Consider the following 19,298-nt stretch of genomic DNA (forward strand, 5'->3'; position numbering starts at 1 on the left):
ACGCTGCTGTGAACATCCTTGTGCAGGTTTTTGGGTGGACATAAGTTTTCAGATCCTTTGGGTAAATACCAGGGAGCACGATTGCCGAAATGTATGGTAAGAGTAGGTTTAGTTTTGTAAGAAACTGCCAGACTTGTCTTCCGAAGTGGCTGTATCATTTTTTATTCCCACCAGCAATGTATGAGAGTTCTTGTGTTCATCCTCACCAGCATTTGCTGTTGTCAGTGTTCATGATTTGGCCATTCTAATAGGTGTGTAGTGGTATCCTGTTTTAATTTGCATTTCCCTGATAACGTGTGATGTGGAGCATCTTTTCATATGCTTGTTTTTATATCTTCTTTGGTGAGGTGTTGGTTAAGTTTTTTGGCCCATTTTAAATCAGATTATTAGTTTTCTTTTTGTTGAGTTTTGAAAGGTCTTTGTATGTTATATATAGAAGCCCTTTATCAGATGTGTCTTTTACAAATATTTTCTCCCAATCTATGGTTTGTCTTTGAATTCTCTTGATACTATCTTTCACAGAGCAGAGTTTTTAATTTTTAAACAAAGTCTAGCTTATCAATTATTTCTTTCATGGATCATGATTATGGTGTTTTAAAAAGACATCACCATATCCAGGATCATCTAGGTGTTCTCCCATGTTATCTTCTAGGAGTTTTATAGTTTTGCATTTTATATTTAGGTCTGTGATCCATTTTGAGTTAATCTTTGTGAAAGGTATAATGTGTGTATCTAGATTCAATTTTTTTTTTTTGCATGTGGATGTCCAGTTGTTGCAGCACCATTTGTTGATGAGACTGTCTTTACTCCATTGTATTGTCTTAGCTCCTTTATCAAAGATCAGTTGACTATATTTATGTGGGTCTATTTCTGGGCTCTGTTCTGTCCTCTTGATATATTTGTCTTTTTTTTCACCAACACAACATTGTCTTTATTACTTTCACTTTATAAATACGTCTCAAAGTGGGGTCTCATCAGTCCTCCAACTTTGTTCTTCAGTATTCTATTGGCTGTTCTGGGTCTTTTGCCTCAATATAAACCTTAGAATCAATTTGTTGATATCCATAAAATAACCTCATGGGGTTTTGATTGGGATTGCATTGAATTTGCAGATCAAGTTGGGAAGAACTGACATCATGACAACATTAAGTTTTCCTATCCATGGAAACATGGAATATCTCTCCATTTATTTAGTTCTTTGATTTCATTCATTAGTTTTGTAGTTTTTGTCTCATAGCCCTGAGATCATGACCTGAGCCAAAATCAAGAGTCAGACCCTTACTGAGCCACCCAGGCACCCCAGGTATAGGCATTTTTAATCAATACTTTTGAATTTTAAATTCTGAAATATGTATTTTTCACAAACTTTCTCTTTAATAGATAAGCTTAACATCAGTGGCAAGTTTTAATAGAGTAGAAAGCCTTCACTATATATTGTCTATATTTAAAGTTTATTTTTCTGAAGAGAGAAATTCCATGACTAATGTCCCTGAAGATAAGAAATATAAGAAATAAAATAAACTGCTAGTTTTTAAAAATTGTTTAACCTGGTGGTTACAGCTTGTTAAGTTAAAGTTATATGTTAGTTTGAGAGTGATTGATAGTGATAAAAATTATCCAGAATAGTGAGTCAAGAGATATTTGGGCTTTAAAAGGATACCACACTCCTAAAAACAGCAATTTTTATCTTTTAGGAATCGGTCAAATTTAAACACATGTTTTACATTATATGCTTCAGTCTAGTTTATTTCTCGTAATAGTTTTTGAAAACTATCACCATAACAGGGTTTATTTCACAGAGGGACTTAGGCAGTGGACCACAGCCACCAAGCACCATAAACAAGACATTTCGGTCACCAGTGCTTGTTCATATATCTTCTCTCTACCGTCCTGATAGCCACACTCTCTACCTCAAGAAAACTGTCATTTTCATAACTAGTTCCCAGACTGTCAGGTCTATCATACTTTAGCGCTCTTCTACCCCATCCATCGCTCCTCAACCCCACCATCTACACACACAATTATAAATTGTTACATGCATTAGGCAGCCTTAAGGAATTTAAAATCTGTCATTCTAGTATCAAGTAGCTCTTTAAAAGCTTTAGGGAGCATGAAGTTAGTCACACACAGGGCTTGTTATTTAATGCAGGTTTTCATGCCTACTCTCAGAGCTTTTAATTGCATAGTTCTGGGTAAGGAACTGTATGTTTTTATCTTTCCTCTTTGACATTTTAATTATTATGTGTAGTGGTGTGGACCTCCGTGGGTTCATCTTGTTTCAAACTCTCTGTGCCTCCTGAACCTGGATGTTGTCAGCTATTATTTCTTCATGTAAGTTCTCTGCCCCTTTCTCTCTCTCCTCCTTCTAGGACCCCTATAATGTAAATGTTTGTTTGCTTGGTGTTATCTAAGAAATCCCTAACCCATCCTCGTTTTTTAAAATTCTTTTTTCTTTTTGCTGTTCAGCTAGGGTGCTTTCCATTACCCTGTCTTTCAGACCGCTGATCAGTTCTGCATTCACTCATCTGTTGGTTCCCTTTAATGTATTTTTCACTTCAATTTTTGCACTTGTCAACTGTGGTGGTTCTTTTTTGTATTTTCTATATCTTTGATGAAATTCTCACTGAGTTCATCCACTCTTCTCTCAGTCTGGTGAGCATATTTATGACCATTACTTTGAACTCTTTATGAGGTGGATCACTTACCTGTTTCATTTAGTTCTTTTTCTGAGTTTTTTTTCCTTGTTCTTTCATTTGGAGCATATTCCTCTGTGTCCTCATTTGCTTGACTTTCTGTTTTTGTTTCTATGAATTAGGTGGAACAGCCGCTTCTGCACTTGAAGGAATGATCTTGTGTATGGTCATCTCCAGTGTAAATTGTGTGTGCCTGGTAACTTTGGCTAGCTAGCTCAAGCTGTGGCTGGCCCACTGTGTACTGGGGCCACACTAGTGGGAAGACCGGAGCTGAAATGGATGTAGGCTGGGGTGGTGCTAGGATTCTCTGCACAGAAGGTACATTGGCACAGAACAGCTGAAGCTGAAGTGGGTGCCGTCTGGTCTCAGGGCTCTCCTGTGTTGAGGGTGACAGCAGATGGTAAAGTGGGTACAGGCTGGGGTGTCCTGGGATACTCTGTGTAGGGGGTTGCCCTCATGGGGCAGCTGGAGCAGAAGCAGGTATGGACTATGGTGCCCTGGGATGCTCTGCTCCAGGGGTGCTCTGGCAAGTTGTCTGGAGCTAAAGCGGTGTGGGCCTGGAGTATTTCAGGGTGCTTTGTACCTGTGTTACCTTGTCAGGTAGTCTGGAGCTATAGTGAACACTGACTACAGGTGTCCTGGTGGGCACTACACAGGGGCTGCCAGTGGGACAGTTGGGGCTGGTATGGGTAGAGGACCAGGGATCACTGAGGCGGTACGGTGCCCGGACCATGCTCCTATCCATGCTGTCAAGGTGGATGTGGAATGTAAACTGTGGTGCTTGACAGCCCCACTGACTTAGAAAGAGAGTTCCAGCAGTCTCCCTGACGTTTGGCAGAGTTCTAGGGCCAGATTCCTTATATTCTAGTTGGCCTTTTAAACTGCAGCTTTGTGTATGTGTGTGTGTATGTCTGCATGTGGGTGTGTGTGTGTGTGTGTGTGTGTGTGTGCACGCCTCAGGACAGATGAATCTGCTCACAGACTCTCAGTACTACCCCTCCCCACTGTAGTGCACAGTGTTGGGAGTGGGGGCTCCCTTCATTACCGTATCTCCATCTTTCGTGCTGTTCTCTATGTGGTCTCCTATCTTTTGTTGTGCAGAAGTTGTTCAGTCAGTCCTCAGTTCTTCGGGAGGAGCTGCTCGATAAATGGTTATAGATTTGGTGTGTCCCTGGAGAAGCTGAGTTCAGGGTCTCCCTATGTTGCCATCTTGGACCTAAATTCTTTATTTAAAACAGCAGCTTGAAGACGGATTTAATGATTTAATATTCTTTTTTTATAGATTAAAATCTTCAGACTCAGAGATACAGTCAAATAGCTAATTAGCAGAGCTGGGTCTAGAAACTAGTCGGCTTCTAAAGGAGTATACTTTTAGTTAGATTATGCAAATCTGTATTAAAAAGTTTACCATGTAAATTGGAATTTCAAATAGAGGGGATCAGGAGACAGTGGTAAGACATATAATTTTAAATAGTTTTTAAAATATTATCATTTCTTTCTTTTTTTTTTTTCAAGAGTAGGGGGAGGTGGGAGGGGCAGAAGGAGAGGAAGAGAGAGAATCTCAAGCAGGCTCCACACCAACCCATGCCTCAATCTCACAACCCTGAAATCATGACCTGGGTCAAAATCAAGAGTTGGGTGCTTAACCGACTGAGCCACCCAAGGTGCCCCTAAAGTATTACCATTTCTTGATATGTAGTTAGAAACAGAATATAGTCATGACTATTATAGTAGATCTTTTCCTATGGGGAAAGGAGGAAAGAAATGTTCTGACTTCTGCTATATTAAGCTATTTAAACAGGATATCTTTAGCCTTTTCATTTTAATATACTCATAAGTAAATTGGAATCTCACGTATAAACAAACAAACAAAAAGACCAAGAAGATATTCTGTTTTCTTCTTTTGGCTAACCATTTAACTCTTTAGGGAGGGACCTTAAAAATAGAAGAGTGTCTATCTTTCCTGCCCCCAGCCACTGGCACCCTCTAAGAATAGAAGCTGGGTATGCAACTCCCAGCTGCCTAACTGTTCTTTATCCCTCCTTCTGGGTAGGTGGAGTTCTGATTGCCTGCTCTCTTATTTCTTCTACCTCTCTATATTTCTGAATTGCTGGGATCCTTTTTTCTTGCTTCTAAATACTGATTTTCACCGTAATTGAAGAGCAGGATTCTTTCCAGCCTATAAGATCTGTGTTGTCTGTTTCATTTTGGCCTTCCCTGTGAACCAGCTTAACCTCATCTCCCCTCTGTGTGGACAGAACCTGATCCACAGTTCAGTTTTGCTCTATCTGAAGCCAGTGGAGCAAGTTACCAACCCTATTTCTCTCAACCATTGCTAACAACAACTACTAGTAATAATAATAGCAGCTATTAATATCTACTGAGTGCTTTCTATAGTCTATACTTTATATATGCATTCTCTTATTTATTCCAGTAATCTTATGGGATAGATACTATTATGCCTAAACCGTGCAACTAGTAAATAATGAAGCCAGAATTCATACCCAGGCAGCCTGACTCACAGCCTCTGCTATTAAATACTACTTACTATATACATAGATCAAATATATACATATATATATATATATATATAAATCTATGTTGTAAGGATGGCTATAGATCCTGTTATAGCCTGCACTCTCTGCAACTTGATGATTTTATTAGTAGTTAGCTACCTGGGAAATGTGTTTGTACACCATACAGGTGCTGTGTTTTCGGAAGGAACCTCTGTTTGAAAAGAAAATGTAAAGCTTCATAAAGAGTGCTTGCACATAAGCAAAGACGACTATCACTGGTTTTCAGGGTGTTTATACAATCAAAATCCATTGTATAAGTAAAACCTTAGAACCCTTTTGTAAATTCAGTCAAAATGGAGCTTCATAACCATATCCTGAGATTTCTGCTTTGCTTGCTAGAAAACTAAAATCCATATTGGTAGCCCTTTTCTGGTAAATTTATCAGGATGTTGAGATTGCATTTTGTTCACCAAGTTTCATCCTGAATTAAGAGAAACAAAGGGAAATAAGATCTCTCTCTTCAAAAAAGAAAAATAATAATATCGTCTTCTAAGGAGTCTTAGGAGTCTCAACTTATTTTTTGGAGCAAGTTGGAGAATAAATATATACATTTCTAATATGTTAAACATTCATCTGTGTAAAATTGAATGCAGTGAAATACTCTCCCATAACTTCCACCTATCATTTTTTTTTCTCTTTAAATCTGTTGCAGAGATATCGCATGTCTTCTTAAACAGTTAATCTGCTTGCCTTCTACCTCATTCCTTTGTTCATAAAATACTCCTTATTCAGAATGTCCATCATCATCTTTATATCATTCTATGTCTACGATTTCCCTTAATATATATCCTCAAGAGACTCCTTCTAAATGTCTTCGCATTTAGGAATACGTTTTTTTTTTTTTTTACCTGTTTATTAACTACCAAATATTTATTGAATAAATCTCACTGCTTGGTACTGTTAAGACTATAAAGATAAAGAATATAGGAAATTAATGATTTATTAAACATTGGTATATACTAGATATTTCACCTAGGTGTTTTCACTTACCTCTCTCAATTCTTTTTATGTATAAGAAAACTGGGTAAAAGAGAAAAGCCACATAGGTAGTAACAAAATGGAGTTGGGATTTATACTAGTCAGTTTGCAAGTGGTAGCACCCTATGTCTAATTAGTTTAGGGAAAAGGTATTGTGCATGGAAAAAATACTGGGGTATGACAAAAAAAAAAATGGGCAGGGATATAAGGTACCCAAATATAACTGCTACCAGGGACACTGATTTCTCTTTTCTGCCAGTTGACTTCACTCTCTCCTGTTGCAGATAGAAGGAATGTCAACAGTCTCCAGCCTTCATAGTTTAGAGTTGAGAACATTCCAGGGACTCTGGCCTAACTGGGGTCAGTTTTATACCCCTGACTTAATATCTTAAGGATGGTGAGGAGGTTCATATAGGAAACATGGCCATTGGGGTTCCAACCTTGTGTAGTAGAGCTACTTCCAGAGAAAGGTGGCTCACTGTGAACTGGGTAATATCACACCTATTGAGAAATCTCTTATTCTCAGTCTCATGTTCTTCTTGCACTATTTCACCTATATAATGTGTCACTGAGATTTACAATGTAGTAATAGTTGGGGGGACAGGACCTACAAAATTAGCAAATATCAACAAGGAAATATATGAAAGGCATGAAATCAACAAGAGGGATAAGATCTGTTCTGAAGTAGTTACCACTTTAGTTTGGGGTATTCATGAAGGCATTCATGAAGAAGGTACTTGATAATAAGCTCATCTTAGAAATGAGGTACTTTCCAAGTACCGTAAATTAGCATAAACAAAATGAGAATAAACAAAGCTCAGTAACTCAGTTAACCTCGAAGAGTGCCCAGGATTAAAACCCTATCCTTCTGACCCCAAAACCCCTGTTTTTTGTTGCTATTAATACTATGTGACATATGAAATATACTGAATGAAATGATTTGAAAGTCTGGAAACAGACAGTTTAGCAACCCCTGTAGAAGTACATATGTAAGACTAGAGGACTTAACGTAGTAGCACTGAGAAAGCATGGTATGGCTGCGGGCAAAAATATAATTGAAATACATAGGCTGTGGGAAATAAACAGATTACAACCAAACAAGGTTGGAGGAATGTTTAGTGTCATTGACTGACCTAGGAAAAGACAGTTTTGCAAGAGTTATTTGTTCTGAGTGGATTCTGGTGATAGACAGCAATCTAAATTGAAATATCCAGGCATAGAAATTGGAAAAGAAGTCAGAGCTAGAGATTTGGGAGCAAGGTGTGAAACCTGGTGAGCTTTTATGTATGCAAAAAAAGTGGGGTTGTGGATTGAAACTTAAGAACACCCACACACAGCTAGAAGGAAATGGAAGTAGAATTTTGGTTTTATTTCTTCTATGTTGCTTGCTGTCATTTTCTCTTTTGTGTTTTCTGTATTGTCTCTCTAAGTAGACTATGTGCACCTTCATGATATTAGTCAGGCTGTCCTTAGACTTAATAGCCGTATGTGTTGGGCTCAAAGTACATACTCAGTCAATCACTTAAAAAAAATTCATCAATTATTTTAATACTTTTTAGATTATGGTGCTTTATGTCACTTGACGCATTTTAAAGAGTTATAATTTACTAGCATATGATATCTAAATATATCAGTTATATCTTATGATTTCCTTTGTCTCAAAACCCCCTGCTCCTCCCTTGTCTATCTAACAACGTTAGCCATATTTTAGAAAAGAATCTACCTGTGAAATACTTTAAATGGTCCATAGCTTATCTGTTTAAAAGTACTCCATCTTAATGAATATATAAAATTTGATGAAATTTTGAATTAATGAAATTTCAGAATCCGTACTATATCTTATACTTTTAATCTATAGTACTTTGGGTATCTTAATAGATTGAAAATGAAAAAATAATAAACGTTTTCTTTGCAGAAAGTGTACAAAACTGATTTCTAAATTTACAAGTAGGTATTAAAGACCAAAGTTTATTTTTTTTAAAGTAATATCATTAATATTGGTACATAGGGATTCGAATTTGTTATCATGTACTAGAGGTGCCTAGGTTTGTCAGCATATGATTGGAATTCATTCCTTACCACTGTAAGATTAGTTTCTGATCTCTCTTTTCTCTCCAGCTTCTGTCAGTCCCACACAGGTAGCAAAAGTAGCTTGGAGGTTAACATAATATCCATTTGCGCCCACTTTGTATACACCCCAGCCAGGATACTTAAAGAATCAGCAAAAGACAACTAATATCTGTATTTGAATAAACTGTATTTTTGATATTTCTCTTTTTTTTCTCATTTACAGGGAGTTGATTTTCATATGGAGTAAACTTCAGCTTAAGTCTAATCCTTCAAAACAAGTTTTTGTAGATCAATGCTACCAGCTTTTAAGAACAGCAACTAATGTGAGAGTCATATTTCCTTTCATGAAAATCATTAAAGATGAGGTAAATAGGATATCTTTATCCCTTAATTTTAAATGAAGTTTAAATGACAGTTCACCAAAACTTGAATCTTTTATGATAAAATTTATTTGAAGGGAAGGAGGATTTTAAGGCCACATTCTCCATATATTACATCTTTCCCTCCCCACCAACCTCAAACTCCCAACATGGTACTAAGGGTATACATAAGTGAAAATTACTGAAAAAAGACAGAAAAACTGCCAATTTATGTTACTTAAAATTTAATAAGCTTGTCACATTTAACACTATCATAACTCCTGTTTGTAGAATCTTATTTGCAAATGAATTTTGTATATCCTTAGGTAATACTGCTCACTTTCACAGAAAAATATAGTTCATAGTTTTAAGTCTGGTGGTCAGGTAAAAAGGAACGATGAATTTTGAGGCATTTTTGAAACTGGACAAATTTTTAGAGTATTTATTTAAAGTAACAGTGAAATCCATTACCTGTTTTTAAAAATAGTGCTGAAGTAAGTTTTTCATGGGTCACTTAAAAGTGGTTACAGTTCTACATAAGTGTCTTACATAGACATGAAGTGGGATCCTGCAGATCCTTTAACATTTTCCCCTCAAATATTAACAGAACTTTGAATACAAAGATAAGAAAGATAAAGCTACCCTACACTTTAGGTAGCTCCATTTAGCTGAATCTTTATGTGGGTTACTTTTAAATATACAGGAGACATCCATTAAATAATATATCTTAATTTTTTTATATATTTATGCATTTATCACATCATGTCACTCATTAGATATATGACCATGTTAGTGATTATATCCCTAAAGTTAGCAGCATTGTATTCAGAGTTTTATAAATTTCCTATTTATTTTACTAACTGCATTCATACCTTCATTATTAAATAGTGAAATGTCATTCAAATGCATTGTCAAAGTTAACCTCTACCCCCATCAAAAAGGGAAAAAGAAACAAACTATGCTGTAGAATCCTTTTCAACATTTGAAGTGCATCAGAATCACCTGTAAAACTTAAAAAAAAAAAGTATCCGTATATATTTTTTACATAGCATTCTTATTTGCACCACAAGATGAAAGATTTTTGTTATAAAAAGTTTACAATATAGGTGAAGTTCACACAGTTATCATAAAGCTTTCTTATTTTCACATCTAGTCAACCTGAGAATATAAGAGGAAAATTCAAAGATGAAATAAATATTAAAAATGTGCTTAACTATTTATACTTTACTAAAAATATCTTTACTGATGGAGTAGATCGTTTATTTGCCCCAGTACTGTGAAAAGCAGCACAAACAATGCTGTTCAGAAGAATGAGACATTACAGATGGCATATCTGAAAAAGCTTCACAGAGGAAGATGCTTTAAGCTGGTTTTAAATGAAAGAGGAGGATAATACTAACATGTAGAGGATTTTGTAGTTTACAGAGCATTTTTGCCTCACCATATCACTTGTTTTTCTCACAACTGTCCGTCGGCATTAATAGGGTAGGAGAAATATGGGGAGGTATGTGGGAGATGAAGCTAATTGAAGAGACTGCAGGAAGTTACAGAGTGGGGGGTGGTTGTTGGAAATCCTTAAGGGGCTTGCATACTGCACTAAAAATTAGAACTTAGCTCTATAAATATACTGGAATTGTTGAAGGATTTCAGTTAAGAAAGTAGCTTTTGTGATGATCTTAAAATCTTTAGACTTGGACAACTGGGTACATGATAATTTCATGAGTTAACACAGAGGTTGTAGATAGAACTTAGGAGAAAGAGAAGGAATTCTCTTGGATTCTCTTGAATTCTCAATGGATTTTGAATTCACTATATCTGGAAAATTTAGGTGGAAATACTAATTGTAACAGATAATCAGAAATAAGAAATAGGAATTCAGAAAAGGATTCCAAGCTGAAATGATGGATTTACAGGAGGAAGTTAAAGTCAGTAGGATAGATCTGATCCCATTCACATTTGCAAAGGCCACTATATGCCAACTTCTCTGCTTATGATAGGAGGATACAAAAAATGAGATACTGTCCCTGTGATTTAAGAATTCAAAGTCAGGGGGTAGGGGCATACACAGTTACAAAACAATTGTGTATGTGCTTTTTATAAATAAGTATAAACTATTCTCAGTGGGAAGAATAGGGAGTGTTTTATCTCTGCCCCAGGGCTAGGGGCCAGAATGAATGGGGAGAAAAACTTTCAGAGTAAAACTGATCCTCAAAGAATGAATAGGAAATAGATAGGAGTTTACTAGCTAGATAAAGTGGGATTATGCTGTACAAAATTAAGGTCTGCTTGTAGAACTGTAAGTAAGTAGGGTTAGACAGCACATAAGGGACGATAAAGACGTGAGGCTGGCAAGGTAGTGATCCTTCCTGTCATCGATAGCATATCAGATGCAGGCAGTACACACACACACACTTTTAAAGACATACTATTATTGTGTCTTTTTCTATTCAAACAAGCATTTATATCATTCCAAATCTATTTATCATTTGAGTTAAGGTGGGTGGACAATAAATTCCCCAGTGCAGTTATCTTTGAGTCATCAGTACAAGTTTCAAAGCTTGAATAATTTTCAGATAATTTTCAAGTAGTTTCATTATTCTGATTTTTATTAGATTTGGAAAGATTCTAATTGCCTTCTTCATGTGGGCCACACTTTTCCTCTTACTTGGATAAATAATATTACTTAATAAGTAACATTTTTAGTGCAGATTTATGAGTTTCTGTAAGCAGTTTTTTAAAAAATACATAGTTCTTTTTTAACATTGTTAAATGTTAAAATTGATAAATGCTTTAAATACATTTAATTTAACCTTCTGCCTCAGAATGTGAGATTGGTACCTAAAATAAATGGCGCTGGATTTGTAAGAAGCCTTAATCACCATAAGGTTATGAGGCATTTTGTACTGTGGTTACTAGGAATTGTCAAATTTGAAAATTAAGTAAATTGGAAGCTAAAATGCTATCTCTTCCAGATTATTCTCAAGTTAAAAAAGAAAGATTTACTTATTATTAAAAAAGAGTTAAGGCTACCTGTTGAAGAAGACCGCACATTTGGAATACTATGTTTATTCAGCTTTCAATTCAGAGTTGTATTTTATTTTACTTATTTTTTAAAGATTTTATGTATGTATTTGTCAGAGAGAGAGAGAGAGAGAGCACAAGCAGGGGGAGCGGCAGGCAGAGGGAGAAGCAGGCTCCCCTCTGAGCAAGGAGCTTGATGTGGGACTCCATCCCAAGACTCTGAGAACATGACCTGAGCCGAAGGCAGACGCTTAACCGACTGAGCCACCCAGACGTCCTAGAGAGTTGTATTTTAAAACAATAAAAGTATAATAGTATTTTTTTAAAAAGGTATTTAGTAGTAATATTTTTCCTTTTCCAGGTTGAAGAAGATGGCCTACAAATTTGTGTTGAAATATGTGGTTGTGCTCTACAACTCGATCTTCATGATGATCCCAAAACTAAATGTTTAATTTATAAAACAATTGCACATTTTTTGCCAAATGATTTGGAGATCCTCAGGATTTGTGCACTCTCAATATTTTTTCTTGAGCGCTCCTTGGAAGCTTATCATACTGTTGAAGAGCTTTACAAACGTCCAGATGAAGAATATAACGAAGGCACAAGTAGTGTTCAAAATCGTGTTCGTTTTGAATTACTTCCGATTTTGAAAAAGGGATTGTTTTTTGATCCCGAATTCTGGAACTTCGTAATGATTAAGAAAAACTGTGTAGCATTATTGAGTGATAAATCAGCAGTTAGATTTCTAAATGAAAGTACACTGGAAAATTCTACAGGTAATCTAAAAAAGGCGGTGGAACAGCAAGGTTTAGATGAAGGGCTGGACTCTCTTACAGATCAGAGCACTGGAGAGCTTGATCCTGATGATATATCTAGAGTGCAACCTAAGGGTCACATTAATAAGAAAAATCTTATGGCTCTTAATGTTTCCAGAGTAGATCACAATGTCCCAAGGCATCGGTGTATGTTATGTAACAAGGAATTTCTAGGTGGTCACATTGTAAGGCATGCCCAGGCTCATCAGAAAAAGGGTAGTTTTTCATGTGTAATATGTGGTAGGAAATTTAGGAACAGAGGACTTATGCAGAAGCATTTAAAGAATCATGTTAAGAAAATACAAAGACAGCAAATTGCTGCAGCTCAACAAGAGGATCAGGAAATCCCTGCTTTGGAAGAAATAAATTGTTCTGATACTTTCATTTCATTTGAAAATGGGAATTCTGGTAATAAAGATTTGGAAATAGAGACAATTACTGCTTCCAGTGATGGAAACAAAGAAGTCATCCCTGCACATGTGGCTGAATTCATTGAAATTCCTGTAAGTGTATCGGAAGATGTTATTGAGAACATGATTGAAAATGGAAGTCCTGATACTTCTTTAAATAATGTCTCGGAGCCTTTGCCTGTCTGTGAGGATGACTACGAGGAGGAAGAGGATGAAGAAGGTGATTACGAAGATGACGATTATGACCTGAATCAAGAAACTTCAGTACTTCATAAAATCAATGGAACTGTGTGCCATCCAAAAGACATATATGCTACAGATCAAGAAGGAAACTTTAAGTGCCCTGCTCTTGGTTGTGTCAGGATATTTAAAAGAATTGGCTTTCTAAATAAACACGCAAGGACTGTACATCCAACTGATTTAAACGTGCGGCAAACAGTAATGAAGTGGAGCAAAGGAAAATGCAAATTCTGTCAGAGGCAATTTGAAGATTCTCAACATTTTATAGATCACCTTAATAGACACAGCTATCCAAATGTGTACTTTTGTTTGCATTTTAATTGCAATGAGTCGTTTAAGTTGCCATTCCAGCTTGCTCAGCATACAAAAAGTCACAGGATATTTCAAGCTCAGTGTAGTTTTCCAGAATGCCATGAGCTTTTTGAAGATCTTCCTCTGCTATATGAACATGAGGCTCAGCACTATTTAAGTAAAACACCAGAATCATCTGTACAACCAAGTGAAACAATTCTTTGGGATGTTCTTACAGACTCAAATCCTAATCATCAGGAAAAAGACTCATCTAGTAATGAGAAACAAACTATTAGTCTGCCAGTTTCTACTAGCAAATCAAGGAAAGATTCCACAGAACCAAAGACATGTACAGAAAGTATGGAAAAGAAAACAGATGGTTTAGTTCAGAATGGAAATGAACATTCTGATGACACTGTTTCTGATATAAGCTTGACAGACCAAAAGATGCCTGACATAGAGCCAAATTCTGAAAATAATTGTAGTATTAGTGATTTAGTCAATGGACACAGTGGAATAGAGCAGACACCTTTAGTTTCGTCAGATCCTGCTTTGAAAACTGATGCAAATAGAATCAGGACAGAAAATGGTTCCATTTTACCTAGTGTTGTACCACAAGAACATAATACCCTGCCAGTATCTCAGGCACCTTCCAAACCAAATCTGACGAGTGAACATACTTCATATGGCTTAATTTTAACAAAGCCATATGTCAGACCACTGCCTCCCAGTTACCTGGATGAACGGTACCTTAGTATGCCAAAACGCAGAAAATTTCTGACTGATAGAGTAGATGCCTGTTCTGATCAAGATAACGTTTGTAAAAAATCCGTGAAAAGATTAAGATGTGGCAAATGCCTGACCACCTACTGTAATGCAGAAGCACTTGAGGCTCACCTTGCACAAAAGAAATGTCAGACACTCTTTGGATTTGATTCAGATGATGAAAGTAAGTCTTCTATCTTCTCAATAGGTCTGTCTGTAGAAATAGAAAATGCCACAGATCTTTATGAGGTTAAGAAAGTTAACATTTGTATAGCACAGATAATAAAGCACCACCCCATACATTATTTCTTTTAATCCATATAGACACTATTTAAGGTGATGTTACTACTCCTGTTTTATAGATCAAGCAGCTGCAATTTCACAAGTTAAGTAATTTGCATAGGTATAGCCTATGAACTTGTGGAAGTCAGAACTTGGACACGGTTTTTCATACTCTTTGATCATACTCATTCACTGTGTCTGAAACATTTCTTCATTACAAGTTTCATGTAATAAAAGTTTTAGAAACAAAGTAATTGTGATGGACATGTTTTTCATTTGCATGCCAGAATATAAACCAAGTGAAGTTGAGCTGCTTTTCCAGAAACAGAAGTGAAAAAGAACCAGAAAATAATTGAAAGACAAAATTGAGCAAAGGAAGATCTTGCCTTTCTACTACTATCAATATTTTTTGAATGCGTAAGAGTATAAACAGGAGTCTGACTTAGAATTTCAGTTGAACTATAAAATTTGAATTAACAGACATGTTCTGTTTTACAGGTGCCTGATAAAAATGTTACAGAAAGATCTGTCGATCAAGCAGTAGTGCGAAAAAAGCACTGCAAGAAATTGCATCATCAGTTTGCTATTTTCCTGATGGCCTTAATTTTCAAGCGGTCTTGGATTACTAAAGATAAAGACAAAGCACATTTTCTAGAATGAACTCAGAGAGGAGATGTGCTGGTTTAGACTCCAAAAGGGTTATTACAAAACTCCCAAAGTACCAGTTATCCAGAAAACCACATTTCTTTAAAAAGTTGATGACTTAATGCAGCATGTTCAGTTTCACTTACGTGAGAAACATGTTCAGGCAACTAGTCAGAAAGAAAAACCAGCTATGGCCTTACAGAAAGGGAAAAGTTAATCCATTATTAAAAAAGGGGAGGGGTTTATTGTTTACAATAAACAACTTGAAGTATTCTACAAATGAGATTTGTTTTCTTGTCATGCATAATCAGATTATATCCTCCCTTCTCTTCAAACATGGTTTAAAGAACTTCTGCTATTTGGTTTATTATAATTTAGAAACTGATACATGAAAATAAAACTTGATTTATCACCATGCTATCCATAAAAGATTGTAACTTGTTTCCAAGATGATTGATTAGGACAGAGTTCAATGAATGTTATGCCAGCATTGGAAATTAAAAAACAAAAGAAAACAAAACAACACTTTGCTAATAAGCTCTTAATAGAACTTTCCACTTTCCATTTTTGTAATACCAGTGAATTGTATTTAAAGGCAGCAGTGTCCATTAAATAAAAAAGTACCATCAGTAACTTTGGGGAGAGATGGGAGGAATCTAAGACCATAAAGGCTATCTAATGGAAGGAAAACACTGAATTGCAAATAACTCAATGTGAATAATGGTATAAGCACACTGGGATATTTCTATTTGTATATAGAGTAGTGTTAGGACATTGCTTGATGATTCATAGTAAGGTCCTTTTAGACATTAATGTGAGTTATCTAAGTACAGTCCTATAAAAATAACTGGCTGTAAAAAAAAAAAAATGTCAGCTAAAATCAGGTCAAGAATTCATTGGTTTTATTCAGTTAGGAGAGTTAATTCTAAAATAAGCCATACTACTACTCATGCTTTCTTATTTATTAGTGATGAATTTGGTCTGAATAGTAATTTTTATATATAAAAGGAAATATTTACACAAAAATTTGCACAGCAGGAACACAGTTAAGATATATTGATGCTTTTATTTTCCTTGATGACCAGTAATTTTCCTAAGGAAGATTTTAACTTATTAGGCAATGAATTGTTAAAACACAAAATGTTTTCTAAAATACCCCCTCAGATATGTTCCACTTGTACATTCTCTAAAAGGAAGCTTAAAGACCTTTTACCTGTCAGTGTATTAATCTATAGCAGGGATAAAATGAACAAAAATGCAAAGGCAAATTCTTAAAAGGTGGAGCTACTAATGTACCATGGTCAACCAAATATTCCAGTTATTCCAACTGATACATTTTTGTTCAAAGCAGATAATCTTACTGGATTCTACTATTACAAATTTTTGGATATTAAGCTTCTTGAATGAAGTCACTAAGGAAGGGGACATTTCTTCCAAGGCAGCATCCAGACTTTATTAAATCGGGATTTCTAGGTCATGAAAGATATCAAAAAAAAAGCCCAATTTTATTAGTTTATTTATTCATTCACTACTATGCAATTGATAGTCACAAGTCCGTTTCAATCAAATTAAGGTTTTTGTTTTGTTTGTGTAGCCTACATTAGGCTGTGGAATTTACATTTAAATAACAGATAAGTAAACAACTCAATCAGATTTTTAAATCCCTTAGGGTCAACTCAAACAAACAAACAAACAAACAAAAAAACACCTCTGTACTTCCTGATACTGAAAATACAGTACTTGAGTTCTATTTCAGTTCAGTAGAAAATACAGCATGTAATAGTCTGTTTGGAAACTAGTTCATTTGGACAATGAAGTTTTTTTGAAATATAATTTCTGCTTTGTACATTTTCCAGAAGTTTAAAATTACAACTTAACATTTTATCACATTTTTAACTTTTTATTTTTTTATAAGTTGTATCTATTGACAAATCCATCTCTGCAAATTATTTTCATTCATTCTGCAGTTCGTACCAAGATGTTTTAAGCATATTCCACTAGTTAATTTTGTCTTTAATTTGAGGTTTTATTTCTACTTTTGTGTTGCTAAGGGAAAACTTTCTGAAACACTTAGATCAAATCGGTTTATACATAATTAAATCAAGGAATGTTTTGTAAAAATCTATTTGGCCATGTTGTTCTAAACCTCTTTATATACTTCTCAAATGATTGCTACTGAAAGTATGCGTACATTTCATTATTTATGTCTTATAAAGCATAAGCTTCTATCATTTTGCTTTGGTGGGGTGCATAAACTTCCAACAGTTCTAATTTGGGATTCAGAAGAAAAGGAAGCTTTCCTATTCTTCAGATTCTTCTTTTTTACTTTCTATTCCTTCTGTTTTGAGGATATGCTTATCTTACATGGACCAAGTTTCAATTCTTTTTTTTTAAATAAAAATTTCCTTCAAAACAATAACTATAAACTTTCTGCTATTTCAGTAAGGTCAAGAAAATAGCAAATCTGAATTTTTGCTGCTCAGATATTACAGAAAAGAGGGATCTCCGTGGACAAGGACACTGGTACTTTGGGCTTTAGCCATATTCATTTTTTTAAACAACCGGTTATATAATGAGTAGATGACTTATAACACTGAACTTGTGATTCTTTTCAAATCACACTTGAAGGTTCAGCCGTACTCCTTTCATGTTTGGTTTAAACTGTTGTATGGATGAAAAACCTAAAAGGGATGATAGTGTTTATCTTTTAATTTATTTGGTACTGTAAAACACCTTTTCAGAATGCCTAAATGCTGCATATGCATTTTGGAATTGTTAATATGTGAAAGATATTACAGATTCAGCAAGAAAGGAAATTTGTGCTTCCTTGTTGAACATTAAATTATTTTACTTTGCATTTTATAAGAGTACAAATTAAAACTGAGCCATTGAACTGCAATAATTCAACAATAGCGTCTCATTTCAAGAAATTTTTTGTACTGTACATAGACTTGTTCAATAAAACATTGTCCTTGTTGGTAATGAAGTGTTCAGTTTTATGTAGCACACTGCTTCAAAAGGAATTAGGCTTAAGGTATGTAGTAAATAAGAAAGTTCCTATTATGTCTCATAAGAGAATGAATTATTTCAGTTAATATTACCATATTCAGATGATTAATTTTTAAAAACATTTTAAAATAGAAAAATCTAGAAATTTACGTAAAACATTTTAGACATTATTTTAACTAACGTCTACATGCAGGAATTACAGGTTGACAGAATGCTGGTTATTAAAGTTATTTTGGGTACCCTCTGCAAACTTTGTAGGTAGAAAAATATCACAACTCTCTAAGTGAAAGACAGTGTGTTGGTAAATCTTCAAAAGATGAAGAGCATCTGCTGGAACTCAAAAAACAAAAACAACAAAACAAAACACTGGGAAGTCACTTTGAAATAAGGTATAAATATTGATGAAAATGACTTCCTAAAAAGCATTTCAGTGGGAAAACGTGTAAACCAATTAATCTGTAGCTAAAAGTGAGTCCTTGGGCATGAGGGCTCCTACTTTTTTGGTTAACTAACAAAGAAAAACACGCTATACCCTTTGCTATCACTTGCAACTAGAAAAAAATGAGGGCTGAAGTAGAAAAAGACCTTGTTCGATGCGATGATAGCAATGCAAAAGAAAGGACGGTGGTACGTCCAGTGATTTGCACATACAGCAAACATGCTTTGAAAAACAATGGGAAAGTTATTCAAGCATTCTAGAGCTGAGATCTGGAATTCTCAGTCTATGCTTTTGGTCATATGATTTTAGACTATTAAATGTACTGAGGTATTTAGATAAAGGTATTGGAGTTATCTAGACTTTTTTTTTTCCTGAGACTTGAGGAATTCTGGAAAGCAATATTACTAAGTATGCTTCCAAGATAAACAAAAGAGGTTGCTTTTCAGAGCTTAATATAAATTTCATACCAGCTTCAAGAATCAACCAATAAAAGGGTCAGGGGTTTTTGCTGTATATGAAGATGTCAAATGGAGCGGCAATCCAGTATTACGTGGAATTAAAACTAAAAGTGGGGGAGAGGTTCATGCCTTATTTATGAGTGCCACACACTGGAGAAGAAATGTCTCCTGTTTTACTAAATTACTATAAACTAGCTAATTTATATATGTTACCCCTAATTGTTAAAACTCAAAGACAGATAGGAAC

General features: G+C 35.2%; 1 protein-coding gene across 5 annotated transcripts in view; it reads left to right on the forward strand.

Moving 5' to 3' along the window:
- ZNF654 (zinc finger protein 654) overlaps nucleotides 1-17,564 on the forward strand; it is an 83,317-nt gene extending 65,753 nt beyond the window's left edge. For all 5 annotated transcript variants that reach the window (XM_073892164.1, XM_025872995.2, XM_073892176.1 and 2 more), the window contains 3 exons: nucleotides 8,541-8,682; nucleotides 12,059-14,402; nucleotides 14,999-17,564. In XM_073892164.1, the coding sequence (XP_073748265.1) occupies nucleotides 8,541-8,682; nucleotides 12,059-14,402; nucleotides 14,999-15,006 (2,494 nt within the window). In that variant the 3' untranslated portion in view covers nucleotides 15,007-17,564. The remainder of the gene's footprint in view (nucleotides 1-8,540; nucleotides 8,683-12,058; nucleotides 14,403-14,998) is intronic.
- Nucleotides 17,565-19,298: the final 1,734 nt, after the last annotated feature.

This window comes from Callorhinus ursinus, unplaced genomic scaffold (genome assembly GCF_003265705.2).
Source record: "Callorhinus ursinus isolate GAN/ISIS: 27379988/994484 unplaced genomic scaffold, GSC_fseal_2.0 scaffold1, whole genome shotgun sequence".
Classification (NCBI taxonomy): Eukaryota; Metazoa; Chordata; class Mammalia; order Carnivora; family Otariidae; genus Callorhinus; species Callorhinus ursinus.